Source organism: Vidua chalybeata, chromosome Z, assembly GCF_026979565.1.
Source record: "Vidua chalybeata isolate OUT-0048 chromosome Z, bVidCha1 merged haplotype, whole genome shotgun sequence".
Lineage (NCBI taxonomy): Eukaryota > Metazoa > Chordata > Aves > Passeriformes > Viduidae > Vidua > Vidua chalybeata.
In genome coordinates, this window is record NC_071570.1 from 55,598,573 (window position 1) to 55,622,875 (window position 24,303).

Below are 24,303 nucleotides of genomic sequence, written 5' to 3' on the forward strand. Positions count from 1 at the left end.
TTTTTGCAGTAACAAATAATAAAATAAATGAGAATTTAATTAAAAATTTTAAATAAAAAATTAGAAAATAAGAAAAAAAGTAAGAAAAGTTAAAAATTAGTAAAACAGACACTATGGTGGTCCATGTAGACACTAAATCATCTAATAAATTATTGCCAAGACAATGAATAACCTTGTCTTAACTATCACTGCAGCCAGCTATTTTCTCTGCAGATGCAGTAGCAGTGTTAAATTCTTGATGTGTTTCATCCTTTAAAACAGACGAATGAAAGCCAAACATGGCAGAGGGAAGAGCATTTCTCCTAACCAGCCTGCCAACCAGTGGCTGGGCACATGACAGAAGCAGTGTTCTGCTCAGCTTCAGAGAGGGCAGGAGGCACTGTGCAAAATTCTTCAGTGGCTATCCCTGTTATTCCCAATTGTGATTGATAGCATCCTGAGAGGCATTGCTTACTATTTCTGATTATAAATACAGCCTCTGCGACATGCAGGCCATAGGGTGTAAATGACCAGTGTAAAGTATAATATTTGGACCTGTGAGATTTCAGAAGAGATAAGTAATAATTTGGAAGAAATATAAATCAAGAATGAAGGATTAAGGAAAGAAAGACTCTACCAAAAGTAGATACCGTAGATATTGGCAGTAGATACCAACCACTATCTTCAAAGTGATCCAAAATGGCAGTTACTATGTCTTTGAATGAGAAACAGTCTGGTTTGGCTTGGCAGCAAACTATAAAATTGCACACAAATTAGCCTTTCATAAGTAAAAAAAAATCAGTTTTACATAATGAGGTAAAACTTCTGCAATACTATAGCCACTGGGTCATGTCGCTTTTGTGTAATTGGGGCATGAAAATTAACATCTCATCGAATAAACAAAAACTCACAAAGGTTAAAAAAAGAGGCAGAAAAATATGGTCTTTGGAGGCAAGGGAAGCTACAGACCTCAGCCTGACCTTTGGCCATCTTTTGTTGGGAATGGCAGACCCCAAGGTCAAACAACCACTCAGCCAGAGTTACAGTCTGAGCCTACCCAGCCTCACATTATAGCTCTCTTTAATGCAGTCTCTGCTATACGGTGGGCTAAAGACACCCCTGATCCCAGACTGCGTGGTTGCTGCTGAAGAATCCCCACTGCTCAAAATTCACCTAGACTGGGGCTATATTAGCACCATCCAGGAGAAACAAGCAGAAAGGTTAATATTCATAAAATGCAACCTTTCATTCCAAGTGACTTGAATGTGACCCTGGTTTGATCAGAATAGAGAATTGAATTCAGATGAGGCAACACTGATGTGAAGATTTGATCATCTGTTTGGTACCCATCTTTTTCCTATACATTTTCATGATTACTGTGCGGTTCAAAGGAAATGCCAATGTTCATCTTCATTTTGCTTATAATTTTGATATATTTTCATCAGAAACTGAACTTTCTAAACTCTGACTTTTAAAAGTGCTAAAAGATATCCAGTAAATTAAACTCTACAGTGTTGGTCCATGAAGAACAGAAGAGATTCAACTGGGTGAAAATCTTTGGTCCCCACAGAGAACGAAGACCTTGCATTTATCAGGAAGAAAAATGCCAGAATCGGGGCATGGTATCTAACAATACACAGGCTTAGGTCCATGGAAAAAAGAACACTGCTGGAAACACAGCTGAGGTCCAGCTTGGTACACTTCAACAGCTGCCCCAAAGGGTTACAACAGCTTCAAGTGAAATTTCTAAGTTTAAGTTTTTGTGCATTTCTGTAAGAACTGGTCAAAACTAATCTGCAATTTACACTTTTGGATGAAAAACATACCTTTTTTTAAATCAACTCTTTTTTTTCAGGGATCTATGATTTGTGTAAGTATTGTGATGATATTTTTTCATCAGTTAAAAAGAAACATATTTATGTTCGTTAAATGTTGCTGTTTCTTCCTGAACTTTCTGAATGTGTGCCATCTAGGCACCTTACCAGTCTTTCTCCCAATGGCCCTAAGTCATGGATGAGAATCTCTTTTCTTTTTTTAAGATTTTTTATGAGTTTTTTTCATCAAATGTCAAATGCCATAGTATTTGCTCTGAAAGAAAAATAATTTTTTTAGTGGCAGAAAAATGACACTTTGTTACTGTAGCTGTCACTGAAATATTGCTGGCCACAATGAAATGAATTAACACAAACTCAGGCTAAAATCTACAACTCTCTTCACAACTCCAATTGGAAATTAAGATGTGTTTTACTAGAAACTGATTATACAAAAAAAAACCCAATCTGAGTTCTCCTCATTTTTGTCAAAATGATGGAGCATCTCTTTCATCTCCTTTTACTGAAGCAGTGGAAATGGGGACAACATTCAAGACAGCTTGAAATAGAAATAGGAATAAGAATAGAAAGAGAAATTGAAATAGAAACAGAAAGAGAAATAGATACATAAATAGATAACAAAAATAGAATCTAGAAAAAAGAACACTTTCTAAAAAAATATTTTTACTTAAATGGTGAGATCTTTTTACAAAATTATGGTCTAAAACTGGTGCCAGTCACCAACTTATACTGCTATAAGATTTCTTCCACAGATTGATAAAAGCTAATACCCTGCTTTCCACATTGAATGCTAACATGGCAAAAGCAAAAAGTACATATAAAATATTTTAGAAGACAAAAATAGTGACCTTTATAGAACCAGAAGATTAGTCTAGGTAAAAACAGTGAACCTTAGATTTGCTTACTTCACATGCGTTTTAGATGATACTTCACTTAATGTAGGATTACTAGTTTAAGACTGTAATACTGACCATTACTCTATTTGCAAACCCAGGGCTCCATTACAGGTGAACAACATGAACGGAGCCTTCCTATGGCCTCTATTTCATAGGAACTGGTAGTCATGATAAAACTACTTTTCTCTGCTTTGTAGTTCCACAGATGAAATCAAAACATCTTCAGAAATACCCTCAGATCAATAAATTTGCTTTCTTATGCACCAGTAAGTCTCCACACAGAAAGCATCAAGTTGAATTACTGATAAAATACAGAATTGTTTATGCACATCTTGCTAAATCCAGGCCACTAATATGAAATGTAGTACAAACAACAAATCTATGAGCTACACATTTTTTGCAAGATACAGGAAAAAAAAGTTTTTCTCTGATTCTAATATTCATATAACTAAACACAATGCACTGCTACACAGCCACTGGCAGTGAAAACCTCCCTTCTTTCACAGCAAAATATTGTTTTTAGGTCGAATGAATGCATTTATACAAGGGTCCCTTTACATTTACTGCAATATTGTTGTGTATAGACAGTAGCAGACAATATGCACATGGTTCCGCCAATCTGAAAGAGCTACTCACCTATCTTTAAAAAAAAGTATTTAAGAATTTTGATTACACTGGTACTGTGTTATTCAGTCATGCCTGAAGATCTCCTTAAATCAAAGTTCCTAGTGACATCAATGGCTATCTTGTCTAGGCAAGGACTGATTAACAACTGTAGGATATCAGTGTTGGAAACTCCTGATATGCATATGATACAAAATAGCTTTTTGCCAGCTGGATCTTGTGTACAGTCAGCAAAAATAACCTCCTGAAAGCACCTTCATTTTAAGGTTTTTACCATGAACATTGCTTATTTCCATGCAAGTAGAAAACACTGTGGTTTTGTGGTTGGTGGCTAGCATTTTGTGGCTTTATTGTTTTAATTGTTTACTTGTTTTAATATAGGAAAGCTTCTAGAGTATATTTGCTTTGTGACATCATTTCTTGATTGTGTCTTGCAGAAATAATTGACCCAAATCAAGTTACTGTACTCCATATCTATTTGTTACTTGGAACTTTAAGATGCAAAAAATAAAACACACTATCGACTTTTAAATCTTCAATCAAATAAATATTTACAGCTGCAATTTACCAAAATTATTTACCTTTCAAAAAAACATCATAAGAAGTATATGTGCTACAGATTCAAGTGAATGCTTTAGCTGTCAACAAACAAATTACAAACAGAAGGAAAAATAAGTGCTTCGGCTATCATTACAGGCTATAAATAGCTGATGTGGTTCTACTTTAAAGATGTGTGATCTTCTACATTAGTAGACTTTTTCAATGCATAATTGACCTTGAGATGGAGAATAACCTCACAGTAGAGTGGCTTTTCTTTTAAACAATGAGTATAGGTATTAGAGGATGTGCCTGTTGTCAATGATCATTGCTGAAATCTGCCTATACCACACTGGGACAATCAATTTTGTAAATGATTGCAATAATCAAGGAAATTGCCTAATTTATAAATCCTGGCATACAGCATTTTAATGGATTTCTACATTTTAATGCTGATGCTTTCAAAGCCAAATGAATTGTTGTCCAAGCTGTCACTACACAAAATGATAAAAACATTCAGTCTTGCGGGTAACTACATCTCATGGATATTCAGACTATCAGATACATAATCACTCATTAGTGAAACCTGTGATAGTTTCCAGTTACAAGCCAATGGCAAAAAAAGCCACAGTTTCCTTATGAAAAAATGTTTTGGGAGCTGCGGACTAAAACCAGCTAAGAATTACTGAAATAAGACACTAAAAATATTCCTAGCATCCTTTGTCCAGGTAAGACAGCCCATAGTTCTACCCCCCCACCCTTTTTTTTCCATAGGTAAAAAAGCAGAATAATCTTACTTCTATAACTAAAAGGCTGATCTAACAACTTCTTGACCATGGATTCTGTAAGAGCAGACATTGTTCAAACAGAAGGAGAACAAATGCCATGCCAGGAGGACATGATGCCATGGCTGTGGCTGGTGGGTACTTCTACCTAAACCACCCTCCAACTCACTCTCCACCCTGAAGCTGGTTCTGCAGACATTGTACACGCATTGCTATTCTCAGTTAAACCTTAAGCAATTGATTTCAGCCAATAGTGGGCTGGCAGTGCTTTACTTACTGCTCAATCTCACTAACTTGACATTTATGGTGTACTGATTGGCCTATGTCAGTGGTGGTGGTTGTAAATTCACTTTGAAAAGCTTTGTGTTAACAGCCTTCAACCAGGCTCCAAGACCAGTATGAGCAGGCAAGCTGACAATTGCTCGACCTCCTGCCCTTATTACAGTGAGTAAATCAGGCTTTGAGCCATTAGGCTGGAGCCCGAGGCCTACGCAAAAAGGATTGACATGACTAAAGGTCAACCTCTGTCACACATGTGTAACAATTTGGATAATGGAATTCTGTAACTTATCTGGAAAAGGTGCCAAGTGCATAGAGGGAAGATATAGCCTGGGCTGAATTTTCCAGCTTTTATGTTAAGAGATTACTTAAAAGTCTGCACTTTAAAGTCTATGCTCATTTGATGCCACAGAATTTTGGGGGACCAAAATGTGTAGAGCAGTGATTGAGGCAGTTCTGCAGAATATTGTCATCACCACATGGAAAAGCATATATAGTACTGTTTCACTTAGTCAAATCTATAATAAATATATTATTGACATCAGGCCCACAACACATTTTGGACATTTGTATAGGTCATTAAAGTACTGCCTTTATTTACCAATTTTCAATCAAAAGTCAGTAGAAATAATTACCTGTTAATGTATCATAAATTAATTGCAATTTCAGGCTTTATAAACTAGTCTCATCTAACAGTGGAAATTGCTTTTATAATTAATTAAATTAAAATGCCAAATGTTTCCATTACACTGTTGCCTAGTCAGCAACACAGAAAGGTAGTGGTCAAATAAGGACAGAATTGAGCTTTTATATTTATTTGTGTTCCACTTCAGTATTTTTGCATATTACATAATGAAATCTCCAAGGTGAGATTATGTGCCATGGAAAAACAGATAGTCCCTGCATGATCTAGCAATTTAGAATTTTTTTTTTCTGGGAAGTGTGCGTCCAGATGCATGCATGTTCCATGCAGTCCTCAAAATTCTTGTTTTCAGTAACATTGTAAAATTCTGGGGCTGTATCCAACTTCAAACACCCAAGTGTATTCCAAACTTCACTTAGTTCAATAGGAAGAGAATTTGTCCCCGTGCCAAATTAGATTAATTTTGTAGCACATGTGCTTAGTCATACAATACATACATTTTGCAAACAGAAAGAACATATCAAAAAATGGAGATACATTAAAAAATGCATAAGAAAGTCTTGTAAAAGTCACAGGTCTGCTAAAAGAAACATCAAGGTTGTGTTTAGCTTTTCTATGAACTAAAATTATTAAATATAAAGTACCTTCCATACTTGTGATCACATTAACTTTTTATGGACCTTAAGAAAGGAGTTTGTAACTTATAGAAGTTATGTGGGAAAATGTATTAGTGAATGATCCAGAAATACCAGTGATAGAGGCTGCTCTGTAGATGCTTAGCACAATTTTCTTCTGAGGTACACAAATTGAGTCTTCTTACTGAGCTTACAGCTTAGCATGCTACTGACACCAACATTAGTGATATTTTCCCACAGCATGGGAACTTAATATCCATGTAAGAATAAAAATTATTGGTCTTTTTCAATGGAAAATAAATGCAAGGGTCATACATCATACAAAATCCTCAGAAATGGCAAAACAAGAAAATAACAGAATGGCACCAGCTGTTACTCTGAATAACTTAAAATACAATAGGAAAGTAACTAAGGAGGTTTTTCAAGACAAAATTGCTTGAATTTCATGCACATGACAAATTTAAAACAGAGCTGACAAGCAGTCTGGAATAGATGACAGATTGCTGAGAAACATAATTTTCACTTTAATAGAACAACAGCATGCACATAATTCTATCCCCCAGTGCTTTTCTTTTTCAAATTTAGTCCAAAACTGCAGCCTTGAGAATCTGGATAAGAATCTATCACCATAACTGCAATGATGAAGGGCAAGGATTCTTTGTCCATATTAATTTGTTCACAAATGTCCAGTATTGCTGCATGGGCCCTGGCCAGAGTGCATCCCAGAAAAATTCCTGTTCTTGGCCCAGCAGAAGGCAAAGGCAGTGTTTTCTTTTGTTTCAGTTGAGACAAGAAGACCAACCAGTACACATATGGTACTTTATTAAGATGACATGCATACTTTCTTGTGCCAGTTAATTTTTTTTTTGGGGGGGAGGGAGAGAGGGAGATGGAAACAGGGGGAGAGAGGGATTTTTTTAGGGGGGAAAAGCAGTTACATAGATTTGGCATTTTGTATTTACTAATGAACATCCTGATACATATATATATATATATATATATATATATATATATATATATATGTATAATTTTGCTCATCCATGTAAAAAAAAGTTACATATAATAAAGCATTACTTCCAGAAATGCTAAATTCCAATTAAGTGAAGTCAAAATGAAGTGAAATCATGTATTTGGTATTCTTACGCTGTTGCACGAAAAAAGAAATAGCTATTTGACCACTCATGAAAGGAAAAAAAAGAGAGATAGCAAACTCTTTATCAAGCACATGAAGAACAGTAAATGATAAGACTGTATCCTTTGATACGCCTGTCAGTAAAAGTTTTTTCATCTAAGCTGCATTTGCAGGGGAAAAGACCATTTACAAAGCTATTTCCAGAATTTACAGTTTAAAGTTGGGAGCCTGAAAAATTTTGACTACTAAAATGTATGCATGTTTAAACCTCACAGTTTTATTCTAATAGAATTTAAGTGTATATCGTATACATTCCTTAAGTCTACTCTTATTAAATTTTGATGTTAAACAGAGAGGGGGAACCATGTGCAACTAGATTAATTTATCTCCAGGGAGTAAGGACACATTAATAATTGAGATAATGTTTTAGTATATGTTGGAATCAAGTGTGCCTTTCCACTTCTTTATTAGAAAACACATTAGTGGAAAATTATCTCATTCTCATCAGTAAGACCTAATTGCTAAGAAAGTCTCTGTTTCTTTGCAATAACAAAAGGATTATTCTCACTACTTCAAAATAGAAAAAAAAAAAGGTATCAGAAACATTATCAAGCACTGCTGCAATAAATGCCTGTATTACCAAAGAGAGTGTTTATTTAATACACCCAGTCCTGTTTTTGTTTTAAACAAATCAGGGTTTATTGTATTTTTATAAAATACAAACAACTTTTGGTTATAGAAGTGGGCCAAAGGGGGGGAAATGCACTACAACTGAAATGACTAATATTTTTGGCTTTTTGAAAGACGGATCTTTCTGTAAGTTATAAAAAATTATCTTGGCTGATTGTGAGAGAACTCTATAATTTCCCATGTACACCCATAGGTGTCAAGGCTTGTTGTGAGGTATTGGAATGGTATAGAATTTACTCTGAGTCGTTGTACATTATGCTGTGTGGATTACATACAAAGCAAACATCAAGTGCATGGTGGGAACACTTGTGCAGAGAGGCTGAAGCATATTTCCATAGCACTGAACTATACATCAAATCCTGTGCTTCTGATGTTTCCCACAACAAAGAGTGTAAAGAAAAAAGCAACCAAAACAGTAACTACTCTTAAAAGTGTTCGCAATAGCCCTTCTGTTTGCCTGGTATACACAAAGAACTGTAAACTAAAACAAATATCTATCAACTTTACAGAGCTGAGAGTAAAATAATAAAATGCAATTTTTGATACTAAAAATGTGAAATTCTCTCCATAAGGTATATCAAGACCTAATGTTGAACAGCTGATCTGTAGACAGACTTGCATTTGCAGCTGTGTGGGAAATATTGGTGAAAGAGAATGGACCAAAGTCATGACTTTATAAAGGGACTATGACAAAACATTCATTTATCATTTACAGTGATTTAATCCACACTCCTATACCATGTAGACTAAAAGAATACAGACTATTTAGATATATACTGTCATTTACTTTTACATATTTTCATAGATCTGGTTCTGTAAAATTACACACACTTTCTGATAACTTTCTTTTAATATATTTTTCTTTATTAAACATTGGTCTTCTAATAGATAAAGTATGCCAAATTGAAAGATAAAACAAATGCAAAACAGCAAAATTTTGGCTAGAGCTTAGAGTAAGTATTTTTTTGATAACAGTTTTTGTCATTAACAGAAATAATTCAAGACCATGAGCTGCCCAGCAACATGTTACTATTAAATCAAATTGAATTCTTATTTTTAAGATAATTCCACTAAAATAAATGCATTCATTTTGCTAGCCAACAGGAAATCTGTGTTGTATGTTAAGAGCACAAGAGCAATCCCACACAAAAATTCAGCCGACAAGCGCTTATGGCCTGAATCCGGTACACACAATAGTACTGGTTGTTATTTTTTTCCTTAGTATCTTTTTGGGTTTTGCTTTTAATTTTTTTTAAAAAGCCCTAGCTTCTTTCATTGCTTCAAAACAGTTTTGAAGTTAACCTGAAATATGATAAAAATTCTTGCTTATTTAAAAAGGTATTGTCAAGATTTGCAACTTTACTTGCATAAAACTAATTCATACGTTTTTAAAAATTAAACTCATGTTGCAAATATTTATGGAAAAATTCTCTGACTTGATTTATCTAAATTTCAGTATTTATTGTAATATGTGGATCTGGCAATATCATTTTACTATCATGTATTCTTTTAATTAGATTAGTCTAAACCACAATATCCTTCTTAAAAATTAGAGCCTCCAACATCATTATAAAGTGTTCCATAAAAAATACTTGATTGATAACATATCCCAAAACACTGTAATTATAATCACTGGACTTTGGTAGGAACAGGTTAAAATCCTAATTATCAATATCTGACGTACAAGAGGAATTCCATCTCCACTGGAGGCAGCAGCAAAATTCCCAATTGTTGCAATTCATCCAGTTCTACTGATCACATTCAAGTGTGTTCTGAGACTGATCTTTTTAATGTGAAAATCTTCTTGTCACAATGACATTTTTGGGTAAATACTTTGAGACAAAGACCCTGATGTGTTGTTTATTATTTGTTTACACATAGGAAAAGCATAGCAGCTTTGACTCTTCCACACCCCAAATATCTTTCAAAGATCCATTCACTTTCACTGTACACACACCAAAGACAGCAAAAACACTCTGCATCTTCATGGATTCCTTATAATCTGAAGATATGGATTTGGTGTAGATGAGCAAATACCACAGATCTATGGGCCTATTTCTACTGACTGTTGCAGTTAGTTTTGAGGTAAGCAGAGATTGCAGCTACAGAGGACTAAGCAGAACTAAAAAATTATACCTTCCAGTACAAATCAAAGAAGAAATTAATGGCAAAAGACTAGGAAGAGAGTAAATCCTTTCTGACACACAGGGATTATAGGTTTTCCCTTACAGTTATCACTGTTACCCTCTCTAAGACAGTGACAAATATTAAAAAAAAAAAAAACCAACAGCCTTGAGATATCTGAAAGTGGCTTTCACACAAAAGTACTGGAAACCTCATTAGGGGAATGCACAGTAGGTGGAGGACCAGAGCTGAACTAAGCTGAACAAGCACTAACTCCTTCACACTGCAAAGAGTCAGGCTGTAGAATAGGGTCCTGGGCTTATTTCAGCAGCTTTTCTTGGACTGGCTGGGGTCCACAGCAACAGTGCAGCACTCCGTCTCAACCCACATGCGCTGCTCTAACATGATACAGCTGGTGCTGTGACCTGAGAGCTCCATCAGCACTTGTAACTCAGGTCAAAATATAGAAAGCACTGGGTGTTATAAAAGCTTCAGACTTCTCTGATCAAGTCTCTCTACTACACATTACAGCACCTACAACAGTCAGCTCTTCTTATGCAGACCAATTGAAGCTCTGTGCTGTCCACTGGTTTTCTGGCTACCTTTATCACAGCAAGTCTTTTGCTTGCACCGGCTACATTTTCAAACCTGCTTACTCGGTTTATTTGAATTGTGGGTTTGTTTGCTTATTTTCACAGCTAGTTCTGGTGCTAGTACTGCATACAATCACACTCCATGTTTACTTCAAAAAGATGAAATTTGACAAGGAAGGAAAGATTGTAACTTACTTCCCAGAGATGCTGAGTGTTCCTGATGGCACCTGCTTGAACCTTCTCTGGCAAGAGCAAGATTCCCTGGAAGGGCCCAATCCAGGTGCCCTGCTGGATCCGTTGTGCCGCACAAATGCCGTAGGCCAGGCCAGGCACTGTGCTGGTGCACAGGCACACTTCCCGGGGCAGGTCCCGGAGCCACTCTGGGATCTCAGGCGGAGGGGCTGCCGCGGCCGTGCTGCTGGTGCCCACCAGCCGGCGCAGGGAGTGAAGGGGACCGTGCATGGGGCACTCACCGTTGCGGTTATCAGCACACATGTCACATCCTGAGGGACAAAGAGGGAAAAGCACTATCAGTGAGGTGCTGCTGGCCACCACCTCCACCACAGGCCATGTCATGCAGATCCCTGCGCTTGCACTGCCATTTCATGGCAGTACAGCTGGTACTAGTGCACACTGTGCCCTTTTGAGCGTCACTTAGGCTGGTTTCCCAGATCTCACCAAAGACTTTAATAAGAAATTCCAAAGGCTGAGCAGAAATCCTGCAGACAATTTGCAAGCCTTGTGTATTCACAAGCCTGCCAAGATTAATTTACTTTAACAATGTTTTTAAAGATGAATTTTTTGACTAATACAACTAATCCAGTTAAACCATCCCAGTGTGTTTCAGTGAGACATTTTAAAACATAGTCATAACGTGTTACAAGTCCCTCTCAACTGCCTTACCCAGCTCAGTCCAAGGGCTTAATTGGAACAAGATTTAATTTAATCCTTATTTTAAATGAACATTCACTCTGGTTTTTACATTAACATGTGTCTGTGCATGCCTGTCTGTTTGGAAAATAAAATAAATAAAGCAGAACCTCATGAATGACAAATTGGAACCTGCATGCACATTTACTTCCCTAAAGACAAATCTAATCTTAAAACTGAAATGATGCAGCAAATATTTCTGGGCACAGAAATTGAAATTTTATTTATTGAATGAGAATGCATGTTCTTTGCCTGTACCATGAAAAGACCAAAACAGTATATCTGAGTTCGTGAGCAATTCCTGTGAAAAAGATCCGTTTGTAAAACTGTTAATTTCCCTAACTGTTGTTAATAATGAATGATGTCTCTTTATTTTGGGAAGATCCTACCATGACATTTCTTTTCTGAGCAAAGAAAATTTTGATTAAATGTTTCCACTGCACACTATTCCACGTGCCACAAATGTGCATCTTCCAGGAAAATGTTTCATGTTCAAGAAATTAATTTCTCTGGAGATATGCTGAGTTAACATAACAATGAATCTCTTGAAATACGTTGACATCTTCACATTTCATTTTTGTAGCACAATAAATGTTTTCATATACATTTATTCCAGAAATACAAAGAAAAACACAATAATTATGGCGTAGTACTCTTGTAGCAAGTCCTACATCTTTCCCCTAATAATTTTATATACCACTCCTTATAAAAACAGAGCACAGCACTCACTACAGAAGCTGGAGTTTCTTGGTCTATGCCACAGATTTAGACTTGCTAGATTGCCTGCAACCACAAATTCAATTCTCAGGGGCCCTGACTCAGATGTTCTTCTTTCCAAAGTGGATGTACTGTGTATTAAATAGGCCTCTTTCCTACAGATCCTTCAAAGGAAAACCCTCCTCTCATTTCAGCAAAAGCCTCTAAAGGACAATAAAAGAAGCATCTTCAAATTATGACTTCTACGTGTATTCTCCAGTTTTAGACACGCTACATAAACACTCTTTCCTGTCACCCTATTTTAAATTTTACCATTAAAAAAGTGGTGCATTCAGCAACAAGAAATTATTACTAAGTTACACATGGAAGCTAATTTCCCTCAAGATTATTATACCTTTGGGTCTTGCAGAAAACGCCTGTCTCCACCTGGTGTTCATCTGTCCCAGTTCCCTAACCGCAGCATCGGTTACAGATCCCAGCAGAAAGCAAGGAGACAAGCCCTGAGTTGTGCATTCCTCTGGCGAGTGCCCCTGCAGAAGGGCTGCACGTGAAACTGGCCCCAAGCCATCCATCCCTATAACAGGTCCGGGCAGGAGGCAGCAGGCAGAGGAGCGCCGGCCGGCGCGGCAGGACAAAGCCACCTAGTGGGGACCACGCTTACGTCGGCAAAAGCGCGACTTTGGCTGAAGGGCGCAATTTCTCTTTGCCTTAAGGGTATAATAATCCCTGCCGCAAAACTACTTCTGTTGGGCTAAACCGCCACTGCAAAGGGGTTTTGCTCTCTCAGCCACGTCAATCAGAGGTGGATGGCGGATGGAGGATGGGATTTGCAGGACCCCAGAGAAGATATTTCTGGCGAGTCCTAAAAGAACACAGCAGATATTCCTACAACCATTCTGAGGCATGATGAATAAAAGGCATCAAGTATATGCTGGAGAGGGAGGGAATTGGGGGGGGGGGGGGGGGGTGACGGACAGTTGGGGGTTTTTTGTTATTATTTCCACAGCTAGTTTGGAAAGTAAGGTATCACCACAGCATCTTTTCTTCCCTTTCCTCTTCAAAACCAGTCATCAAGAAACACTGTGGTTTTGGCATATCCAAAGATGTGAGGGGCAGCACTGCGGTTTAGCACTGGAGGTCACATAGGAAAGGATATCAAATAGGAAAAGGGAAGAAAAATCCCAAATAACAAAAAAACAAACCCACAATCTGAAACAGTTTGGCATGTGATACACTCTAAATAAATTATGGCTGAGCTCTATGATGTACAGTTGGACTTGATGACTTCACAGATCTTTTCTAACACAAATTGTCCTATGATTCTATGAAATCAATCTACCCATGCAAGGTAGAAAGAAAACATCTCACAGGAAAACTGAGAGCTTAAAGAAATTATGTCTAACCATGATGTCAGTTAGCACCCAGAGTAGGCCCTTGAATTCTAATTATTTGCACTGCTTTAGTATTTTCTAGATGTGCAAACCTCCTCATAACTAGCTGATTACAATGGCTTTCTTAGAGGAACTGCATCTCTGGAGAAATTTACATTAAAGCTGCTAAAGTATCTTCATTACTCTAGTCAGACAATCTCAGTGTCAAGTTCCTGCATCCAGACACCAGATATACATAACTGTTCATGCACAAAAATTTCAGTACCTGCCTAGAACAATAATTTCTTAACTTCATTCTGGCATATGTGTGCATGAATGTGGGTTTAACATTTTATTTTTACATTTCCAAGAAAAAGAAACCAAGAAATTGTCAAGGAGTATAAACAAACCCTGTGTCACTGTCATTTACCCTTACAGAGAGTCACACATGGTGATATTTATTTTCCAGTGTCCAACAACAGTGGTAATGTCTTAATGCTTGGCAGTCACAGTATCTCATCCCCTGCTGTGTTCCTTCCCCCTTTGTCCTGCCAAAGTTGGAAATTTGGAAAATGGAACATCTTTTGAAACTGTTTTGGCTAATGTCTTGTCAATGAGAAGGGAGGAATCTGTTTTTAATACTAAGCAGTACTGAAATTCTTCTTAGTTTCATGCTTCATACATTTAGATTTAGTTGTTATGCAATTGCACAAATAAAATCTTTAAAAATTCTCATAAATGTTATAGGGAATGGAAGCCATCCTAGCTATATTTTACCATGCCTGGAGTAAAAAGCTACTGTGCATCTTTTCCTCTTCTGTAACTATCTTCTGTGTAATACATGAAAGCGTCCATTTAAAGACCATCATGGTAGGTAGTGTATTCCTTTGCCTCAGAGGACAAGGGAAAGATTTCCTTCATATCAGACTGGGGAAAAAATCAAGAACTTCAAGACTCGCACACTATCCTTCCTCACAGCAGGATGAACAGCATCATCTTCGTGTATGCTGCAGAGTACAATGTGACACACTGCACCAACATGCTTAATGAGACATGGAAAAGAAATGGGGGTTTGAGAGAGAGAGAGTGTTGTGGTCCACTAATATCACCGGAGTCTCCAGGCTGGATGGTGGCCATTATGACCCATACTGGTCATAATGAAGAACTGGAGTTCACATGAAAGGGATGCTTCCACAAGTGTGAACTTCCCAGATGATGGCCAGATAGGGTGACAAGGAGAGCTGTCCTATGCCTTTCCTCCAGTTTTGGCCTCAGAGAGCAGCTGAGTGTGAGTGCAGGGCTTCACCGAGAACAGTTGAAATGGATAATTCCACTTTCTGAAATAGCATCAGTCAAGCCCCAAATCAAGTCAAGAAGAAGCAAGAAGACTTGCTGAAAATGGAAAAATAAAGGAGGACTGCAGCCAGAGCAGAATATCTCCTGATAAAATCTAGAGATGCAGAAGGTAAAGTCAGTGGAAATACACCATTGCAGGCCCAGATACAGCCAAACACTTTGGAAGGAGATCAGTTTTCTTCTTTATACCTTCATATTCTATAGATAAGGAGGATTAAGGAAAGGAAGATGCAAGAAAAAGAAAATTAAAGGATTTCCTAGTGGAGCTGTTTGGCATGGTTCTTATGGAAGGACTACAATATGTTACTCTTCATGTGCCTCCAGAAAAATGAATGCAGTGTAATACCAATACCATGTGAGTACACTTAAAAGTCCTAAACCTAGGCAAAAGGACGTATCATTGCCCCCAAAATGTAATTTTAAATGCACGCTAAGATAAATAACACTACTACTGCACACTTTAAAGCAGATCTGAAAGGAAAAACCTTTTGTCAGTGAAACTAGGGTTTTATACAGTGTTTTTACCAGCAAACCAGCTGTAACAATAAATTAAAGAAATACATTTTTTTCCTCAGCAATAATAAGATTCAAAGGTGCAATTAGACTGGATACCTGCAGTTGGCTGGTATTAAAGAAGGGTGGCCTCTGACCCTTTGCTTCATAATTCACCACAAGCATGCAGGTATCCAGTGTAAATGGCCATCATTTCACATGGTATTACTCACTTGCAAGTATAAATCACTACGGCTGGCCCTGCATCCCTGTCTGGGCCCGGGTACCCAGCTAAACAGGAGGGAGAGCTGGAAGAGACTGTTTCCCTTCGTTTCCTGAGGGCTGGAACTTTCCAGGGAAGCTCAGCCTCCCTCGTACTTCAGCTTCCTCATCGACGAGCTGGCATCTACCTCCTTTCACCGAGTCATTGGCAGTTTCTCTCAGACTGCCTCACTGGAAGCAGATTTTCGGGGGTACGAAACCCAGATGTGCTTTCCTGTCGGGTGTCCTCTATTTATTTAGTTATTTATTCTAACTACTCTTTGCAGAGAGCAGGACCAAGCCCGGCCCGCTGACCCACGGCTGTCACCAGGTCCCGGACGCCCGACCCCTCCCTCTCACAGGGGTTTAGCCCCTTCGTACTCCCTCGCCGCTCCCCCTGCGGCTCAGGGTGCCGGTGGCACGGGCGCTGTTCCCTCAGCATCGCAGGAGCTGCCGCGGCGTCCGTGACTCCCGGTCGGGGGTCAAGCACAGCCCGGGGCCAGCTCCGCTATGGAAGATGTTGTTTGAGAGACCGCCTGCGCGCCCCGGAGTGCGTCAGAGGGTCCGCCCTGCCTTCAGAGAGGCTTTTGGGTTATTTTTAAGAGTTGAGTGGGGGGCGGGTTGAGGGAGGTGGGTTTGATTTTCCCTGCCTTCTGCTGTTAAATTTTCGTGTCAGGTATGAGAAGTGTAGAAGAATATTGTGTGTAGATAAACCTTGCCACCCTCTGCCCCTGAGAGACCCCCATATACAATGTAGAGATGATGAATAGGCGCTAGGAGAGGAGATCGAAGTTCAGTCCGCACCGGCTCCACTCTCTCCTACAAAACTATAGGGCAATTAATTGTGGCTTGTCCCCTCATCCTTCATCTCCTGGTGGCACATATCGATGGAGATTACTGCTGATGGACCATTTTATCACCCTAAATAAACAGTCACCACCTTCTCTAACCTCAATCTAATGTATGGCTATCTGCTATGTTTAAGGGTGCTGGGTAACTAATGATGTAAAATAGCTAAATCATACAGGTTACCAGCAGTCCGGAGGGAAAAAAAAAAAAAAAAAAAAAAAAAAAAAAAAAAAGTCCGAATATTTTCCACACCGATCCACTTCACAACATGTTATATATACACTGCCTCCCTATAAATTGAAAATGGGAAAAGGCGTGCAAAGTGCTTGGTCGCGCGACACTTCAGTTTTACACGGCGTATTTATTATAGTGGCAGTTTGGTGCTTTCTGGTGAAGGTGGAGGAGTCTCAGAGTTCTCAGTGTGGAGCGTCTCCCCAGAAGCTAGGGGCAAGCCTCCAAGGGAACAAGCCGGTCCCGCAGCCCCCGGACTCACCCTAAGAGATCTCCTCCTGGCCGCCCAAGAACCCCTCCCCCAGCGCCCAGAAATACCCTCGTCTTTCCAGATTCAAGGCTGGGAAGCAAACGTTCCCCAGCCGCCTGCCACTTTATCGGGGCTTTATCGGGGCTTTACTTCCCTGTGAGTAAAGACTGCTGGGCTCTAATTAGGGTTTTGCCTCTTGATTGCTTTTTATTATTATTATTTTTCCTAGCTTAACCCCTTTCAATTTGAAACAGTTACATACAGACGCCTAACCACAGTTCCTAGGCGGCCCCCGCCCCCTCCCTCGCTCAAGACCGTGCCATATTCATTGATACTTGACGATCAAGGCGGGTGTCTACTGGGAGACCGCCGCCCATCCATCTTCCCGCGGCGGCCGCCCGGCGCCGGGCCGGGCGCTGATGAACGGGGCCGGGCGGGGTGGCGGGCAGCCGGGACGGCCTCGGCAGCCGCTCGGGCTCCCCCGGCGGGCCCGGCCATCTCCCCTGCCCCGCCGCGGCCCCGCAGAGCGACCGGGGCATACGCGAAGTTCGCCGGCGCCTCTCTCGAGCGGGTGGGACCTGCCGGGGAGCGGGGACACGCGGGGTGCCCCGGAGAAGAAGGGGATGCTCGTAATGGAGAAAGGGATACTATTTGGGAAAGTAGGGGAGACGGGGCACTCGCTCGGCTGGTGAGGGAGGTACAGCTAAGATTAGAGCCCGAGAAGCACGGAGGCCTGCTGAGCCGGGCAGAGGAGCAGACCGACGCTCCCGCTCCGGGGAGGGGATTAAACCCGGCGGGCGGGTGTCTGCGCCGGGCTGGGGAGAGCCTGCCCGTCTCGGGGTGTCGTTGGTGCTGTCCGGAGATGGAAGTGCAGCAAGCAAGTACAACTCAAACTAAAGTAGACGGCACTTCATCTCACCCACAGCCCCCACCTCCTTCCCCTCAAACGGGCAGTGAGGGTAGAAGTGATGCGAAACGGGGAGTGAGGGAGGGAGTCAAGGCGGCTGAAAATCCTGCTTGCCCACCGACCGCTAGTGTGACCCTGGCCGCATTAAGCCGCGCAGGAGCAGCCAGGCCCGTGCCCTGCAGCTTGTTCTCTTCATCGTGCGAGTGCTTGGATTACATGGCACGGCACAGGCTGTAGTTGCGGCACTCCTTCTTCACTGACTGTTTACTTTTTTCTTTATTTTTTTTTAAGCACGAATTGCCCAAAGCAACTGCGCTTGGTCCTAGAAGACTGAAACACTCTCGTTGGACGTTTCGCTCAGAGGCAACTAATAACCGCTGGAGCGAAAGCCGCTCTGTAAACAAATAAATTATAAGAATGCTTAGATCTAACTGAAGAAAAACAAACATTAAAAAAAGTCGAGATGGCGCTGGTTGCCCCCTGCCCGTCCTTCCGACGGCAACGGCTGCCCCGTCAGAGCCGGACGCGATTCACAAGCGTCCTTTCCGCAATCGACCCCTTTGCTTTCCCGAATCCACCTTTAATATCGCGCTCAGGAAAAAATTATTCAGGCTTCGCCTCCGACTCTGCGGGGTGCTGTTATTCCACTCAATCCTTAAAAACGTCCCCTAAAATGCTTTTTAATATTCCTTTCTCCTTTTAAAGCTTTTACCTTTTAGATTTACAGAGCGGCTCCGAGAAGCAAAACATGTATTGTCTGAACGGTTCGGTTGTCGATTAGAAGCGCATTTCGGATTTCATTTTCTGCATGTAATTTATAATATCACGTTTTCTTCACCCAAGAACACAAAATACACGAACAGGTTTCACTACAGGGTAAGACTAAGCATGAGGAAGTAACTCAAAATAAAGTCAAGAACCAATATAGAAACATTTTCAATGTTATGAAGGCGGGAAAAATCTCCACCAAACTCTGACTCAGTTTTCCTCCCGCACGTATGTACAGCGCTGAAGACTGTGCTAGCATCCACGCAGTTTAATTAATACATAATAGAGTGTTATGGAAACTTTCAAAACAAGTTCCTCATCTGAAATTTAATTAAACGAATCCGCGTTTTGCTTGGGCATGTGTTTAAGGATTGCTGCTTTGGGGTACCGTTTTTCTGTTCAACAGCTTCCCTTAAACAGACATTTGGGGGGAGGTCGTTGAGAACAACAACAACAACAAAAAAAAAAGAGTTTTAAGAAACCTTAGGATAAAAAAAAATGTTTGAAACAAAAATATATTTTTTAAAGTACATAGGCCGAAGCCATGTGTTTAAGAGGGACAGAACCGTGTGCTATGAATGTTAGTTACGAAACTGATGAACTATTAGGAGTTCATATAGTTTTTTCATGACGTGGATTTCCTCGGTTGCGTCGTATTGATAGATACAGGGGAAAAAAGATAGAACCAGTTTCTAAAATTACAGATCTCTCATCCGTACAGATGTTTAATAATAGGGGTGCCTCCTCCCCCTCACAAAAAAAAAAAAAAAAAAAAAAAAAAAGAAACACAAAAAAACTCCCAGCTGTATAATTGGCAGCAGCAGTATAAAACCCTTTAGAACCACTAAGTCCTAAATTAATTCTGAGTCAAGCAGGCTTTTTCGTCTAGAAAATCGGCTTTTCTCTTTAAATGACCATGTCATGCTTTTCCTTAGAGCTGAAAACTAAAACCAACGAGGTGTTAACGAGGTCTGAAAGGAAACGATACTCCGAGATAAAAAAGAGGAAAACTTTGCCCTAGACCATCTGATGAAAACTGCAACTTTTCCCCTGCCCAGCTCGGAGGAGTAATTGATTTCTGGGTAGTCAGCGAAGCCTGGGCTTTCTGGGCAGGAATGTAGTGAGACATACAGGAGACGAGAAAGGACCAACTTTCTAGCTAGCTGCCCTGAACCTTTGCTGAATTTTTCCTAAGCAGCCCTCCGAAAGAAATCTACCTCCGCCACAGCCTTTCCGGTGAAACGTGCTTTCCAGGGAAGGACCTGGGTTTCAGACCAGAAAAACTGCTACTGAAGGGTTGCAGCCCGTCTCCTGAAACAACTGGTAACAACGCAAAAACTAAAGGGAGGGAAGGGCGAGACGGAGGATGCTCCTCGTGGAGTGAGAGCGGTGCAGGCACCAACTGCGGTCACCCAGCCTGGAGCTTCCCCGGGCTGGCCCCATGCGCAGAGAAGCGGAGGGAAAGCGGTGGAGGAGTGAGAGAAGAGTCACGATACGTACGGTTGTTGGGGTCGCTGGTGTGCTGGTTCAGGGGGATGATCTCCATACGCTGCTGCCCGTACAGGTAGTAGTCCAGCTCCTCGGCTGTGCAGCGGTACCGAGAGGCACCACGGTCGCCGCATTTGCCGCCGCCGCTGACGGCCCCGCACAAATCCTTGCCCTGCAGGGGAGCGGACGCTACCCCGGTTGTGAGCTCCGAGCTCTGCAGCGGGCCGAAGACCGGGACCTGGGTCACAGGCAGGGAGGTCAGACCAGCCAGGGAAGCCGCCGCCGCAGCGACGCAGGACGAGGTGGAGGAGGAAGACGGAGTGGACGAGGAAGAGGAGGAAGAGGCAGAGGAGAGGGAGATCGGGCGCTGGCGGAGGCTGTCAGCCGGGGGCTCGGCTCTTTCGGGTGGCTGGAGCTGGGCGAGGGGCCCATTGCTTTTGAGCTGGCTGCTCTGCGGGAAAAGCTGCTGCCAGTGCTGCAGATAGGCGGGATCCACCTTCAGGAACGCGGATCCGCCGGGATCTCCGGGCTTCAGCATCGCTCTGCCTGTGGAGCAGGGACGAAGGGGACAGAAGACGTGAGACCCCCGCCCCGCCCTGGCAGGGCCGCCCCGACCCCGAGGTCGGACACACGGTTGGACACACTGGGACACGCGTGAGCTTTGCGCCGCGGCTGTGCGGGACCATGCGCCCGTCGCTTCCCCTGCCCGTGGCCAGGTTCGTCAGGAGAAACACTCGTCCCGAAAAGCCCCAGGACGAGAAGTGTGGTGGCCAGAACGACAAGGCTGTCCCCGGTGCCCGCCCCGGAGCACGGGCAGGACACGGGCGGTGGCGGGCAGCCCCTCACGCCGGCCCACGGCCGGAGAGCCCCCCCCAGCTACCCTGCAGGATGCACAGCTCACCCCGTCCCCGGCGCACGCACTGTCTTCCCTTTTCACTCACTTCCCTCTCTCCGCGGAAGCAAACTACTCTCCGCTTACAACAGGGAGGAGGAGAAGGAGGCGGAGGAAAGTTCAGTCACACACGCGCGGGTCTCTCCTCTCCGGCCGCTGCTATTTTCCACTCGGGCGTTCACAGGCGGAGGGCGCGGGCCGGCAGTGCCCTGCCCCAGCCGAAGGTGCCCCGCTGTGCCGGACAAGTCGGAGGGGCCCCGACCGGGGTCTGCCTTACCTGAGCGGGGTGAGCGCTGCTGCACGGGCGGCGTGCGGAGCTGTCGGCTGTTCCGGGAGCCTTCGAGCCGGACAACGGCAGGGAGCAAAGACTTCTCTGGTCTTTGTCCACGCGGGAGCGAGGTGATCCTTCTCCAGGTTCCGGTGACCGGAGGGACGGCTAGCTGCGAGCCACCGGGCTCCCTCTGCTGTGGCTGCGCATCGCAGTCGCGACCGGGCGCTCGGCTCGGCTCTGGCAGGCTCTGGGCGAGACACGTGGGTTTTACGACAGCGCAAAATACAAGTGTGTGTGGTGTGTACGAGAAGGAGGGGAGGGATCGGGAAGTTACCAGCGAGTCTGGATGCAGAGCTCTTTTTTTGGCAACTTCCCCCACTTTGTTCCTTGCTCAACTTTTAAAGTGCCCCTTTCTTCCCTTCCCTCCTCCTTTCCTCCCTCCCACCCCCAAGCCTTCGACCGCTCTCCCTCTCTCCAATTTCCCTCCCTCCAGTTTCCCTCACTCTCTTCCTCTTCCTCTTCCTCTTCCTCTTCCTCTTCCTCTTCCTCTTCCTCTTCCTCTTCTCTTCTCTTCTCTTCTCTTCTCTTCTCTTCTCTTCTCTTCTCTTCTCTTCTCTTCTCTTCTCTTCTCTTCTCTTCTCTTCTCTTCTCTTCTCTTCTCTTCTCTTCTCTTCTCTTCTCTTCTCTTCTCTTCTCTTCTCTTCTCTTCTCTTCTCTTCTCTCTTTCCCCCTCCCCTCCAGCTCTGAAGCACAATCGCACCGAAAAGAGCTGGGCTTTTGGCTTTTACCTTGACGGAGGTGAGCGGTTGACCGGCGCCCTCCCGAGCAGGAACCTAGCCGCTGCGCCCACCGAGAGCCGAGCGTCGGGCCAGCCTCCCGTTAGCTGTGCTCTTGCCTCACTTGATTTTTGCCCCTCGGGAGTTAGGGTGGATTTTAGACACCTACCCGACCAGTCTCAGTGTCTCAGACGGTTCTCTTAACCTGTGTGCTGGATGACATGCCTCCTTTTCCCCTTGGCTACCTGAGACCAGTCCCAACACAGCTGAGGGAACCCACCGCCCCAGAGCTTCTCCTTCCTCAGACCTTGCATCCTCGAGCACCACTAGCACGCCTCACTCCTGCTCTTTGTACTCGGTTACAGCGCAGCACAAGAAGTATGCCAGAGGGAGATGCAACCTGTGGCGAGAAACTTCTCATCTCTAGTGACTTTTCGTCCCCACTCTGCTTAGAAACTTGAGTTTCCCACCCCGCTGCTCAGTTGTTGAGCTCACATATCAGTGAGTATTTAACAGGTTTGGGGCTTTTTTTTCAATTTCTTTCCTATACCGTATAAAAAAACCAGACAAGAACTATAATCTCTTAGATATATGGCACGTACATATTATGTCTTGCATTTAGGAGAAAATGCACAAACTGTTTATCTTACCAAAACATCTTTCTAGTGCCAGAAGAGCCCTCATAAACAGGTGTCACGCTGACACTGAATGCACAATTGCCTACAAACGCAACGTGTGAGCGTGTAAAATGTTTTCACCATTCTCCCCACCCTCTTTCTTGTTTGTTTCTTTCCCACCCTTCATTCTCGCAGAGCCTGGGAAAGCTGCTGCTGTTTAGACTTTGTCTGTGTCTAAGGCAGGACATTTTAACACAAATTTGAACAGGGCTGGGGCAAAAAATGTTTTGACTGGAGTAATTTTGACAAGGTCATCCGTCATCTGCTGTATAGATTGATAACACCTAAATTAAAGGCAAACACGAGTAGGAACACTCCCAGCACCCATTTTAGGGGTTATAAAGTCGGGTATTAAAACCTTCTTTGATCAATTCTAATATGCACTATGTAATAATTTATATCCCCCTTTCTCTTAATCCTCTTTCTGTAATTCTGCAGCACTGCCGCTCAGCATGGGGACAGAAGTGCGGGCTGGGAGACTGTTCGCACCATCACTGGCGGTCAGTGTTGGGTGTACTGACAGTGGGCGCACTTGGTTTTCTCTGTTTTCACTGCATTAATATAATGTCTCGTTCCTACCCAGTTCCCGCCTGGCCACAATTTTATTCCGCCCCATATCCGTCTCCTTAATTTTTTTTTTTTTTTTTTTTTACCCTTACATGCACATCTGTGATATGGTTGTTTTCCTTACTGGACTTCTTTCGAAAATACTGAATTGTTTTTAGTGGTAGCAATCTGAAAAATTCGTTTGGCACTAGAAAAATGTGATTAAGTAGAGGAAAGATCCTAACTAATGGATTTAAGTACATCGTCAATACCTGCATTTGCTTCGAGTTGTTAAAAGACATATTCCATGAGGGTTCATATTCAGGAGTACTTCAATCTGTTGCTTTTGGCATTTTTTAACAGACAGAAAAGTAGCGCTTTGAGCGATCAAGGTGGCAGAATAAAATTTACAGACTCCCTTGATACGCCGGGACCCTGCCGAACCAGAGGAGAGGAAGAAAGAAGGCTTGCCGTCTTTGCCGGTCCTTAGGCAAGGAGGTCCCGGTCCAGCCGGCAGGGAGGGAGCCGGTCCCCTCAGCAGCCCGGGCCCGGCTCTGCCCGCTGCTCCGGTCGGTCACTCACCTGGGCGGGGCGGCAAGGGCCGGCGGGCACACTGCGCCTTGTCATTTGGCTTTTGTCCTTAGCGACAAAAAGCCCCGCTGCGCCTGGTCCACTCGACCCAGAGTGGGAATGGAGGAAAGCACCCGCGGGGAAGCGCGGTGAACCGCGGGTCAGCGCCGGTGCGAGCGGCGGGTGAGGAAAACGGGGCTCCC

General features: G+C 42.8%; 1 protein-coding gene across 1 annotated transcript in view; it reads right to left on the reverse strand.

Annotated features, from left to right (window-relative positions):
* Positions 1 to 20,906, reverse strand: part of PRDM6 (PR/SET domain 6) — a 73,754-nt gene extending 52,848 nt beyond the window's left edge. Inside the window, exons 1-2 of the mRNA XM_053932430.1 lie at positions 20,381 to 20,906; positions 10,945 to 11,252 (exon numbers count right to left, since the gene is read on the reverse strand). Coding sequence (XP_053788405.1) covers positions 10,945 to 11,252; positions 20,381 to 20,906 — 834 coding nt within the window. The remainder of the gene's footprint in view (positions 1 to 10,944; positions 11,253 to 20,380) is intronic.
* Positions 20,907 to 24,303: the final 3,397 nt, after the last annotated feature.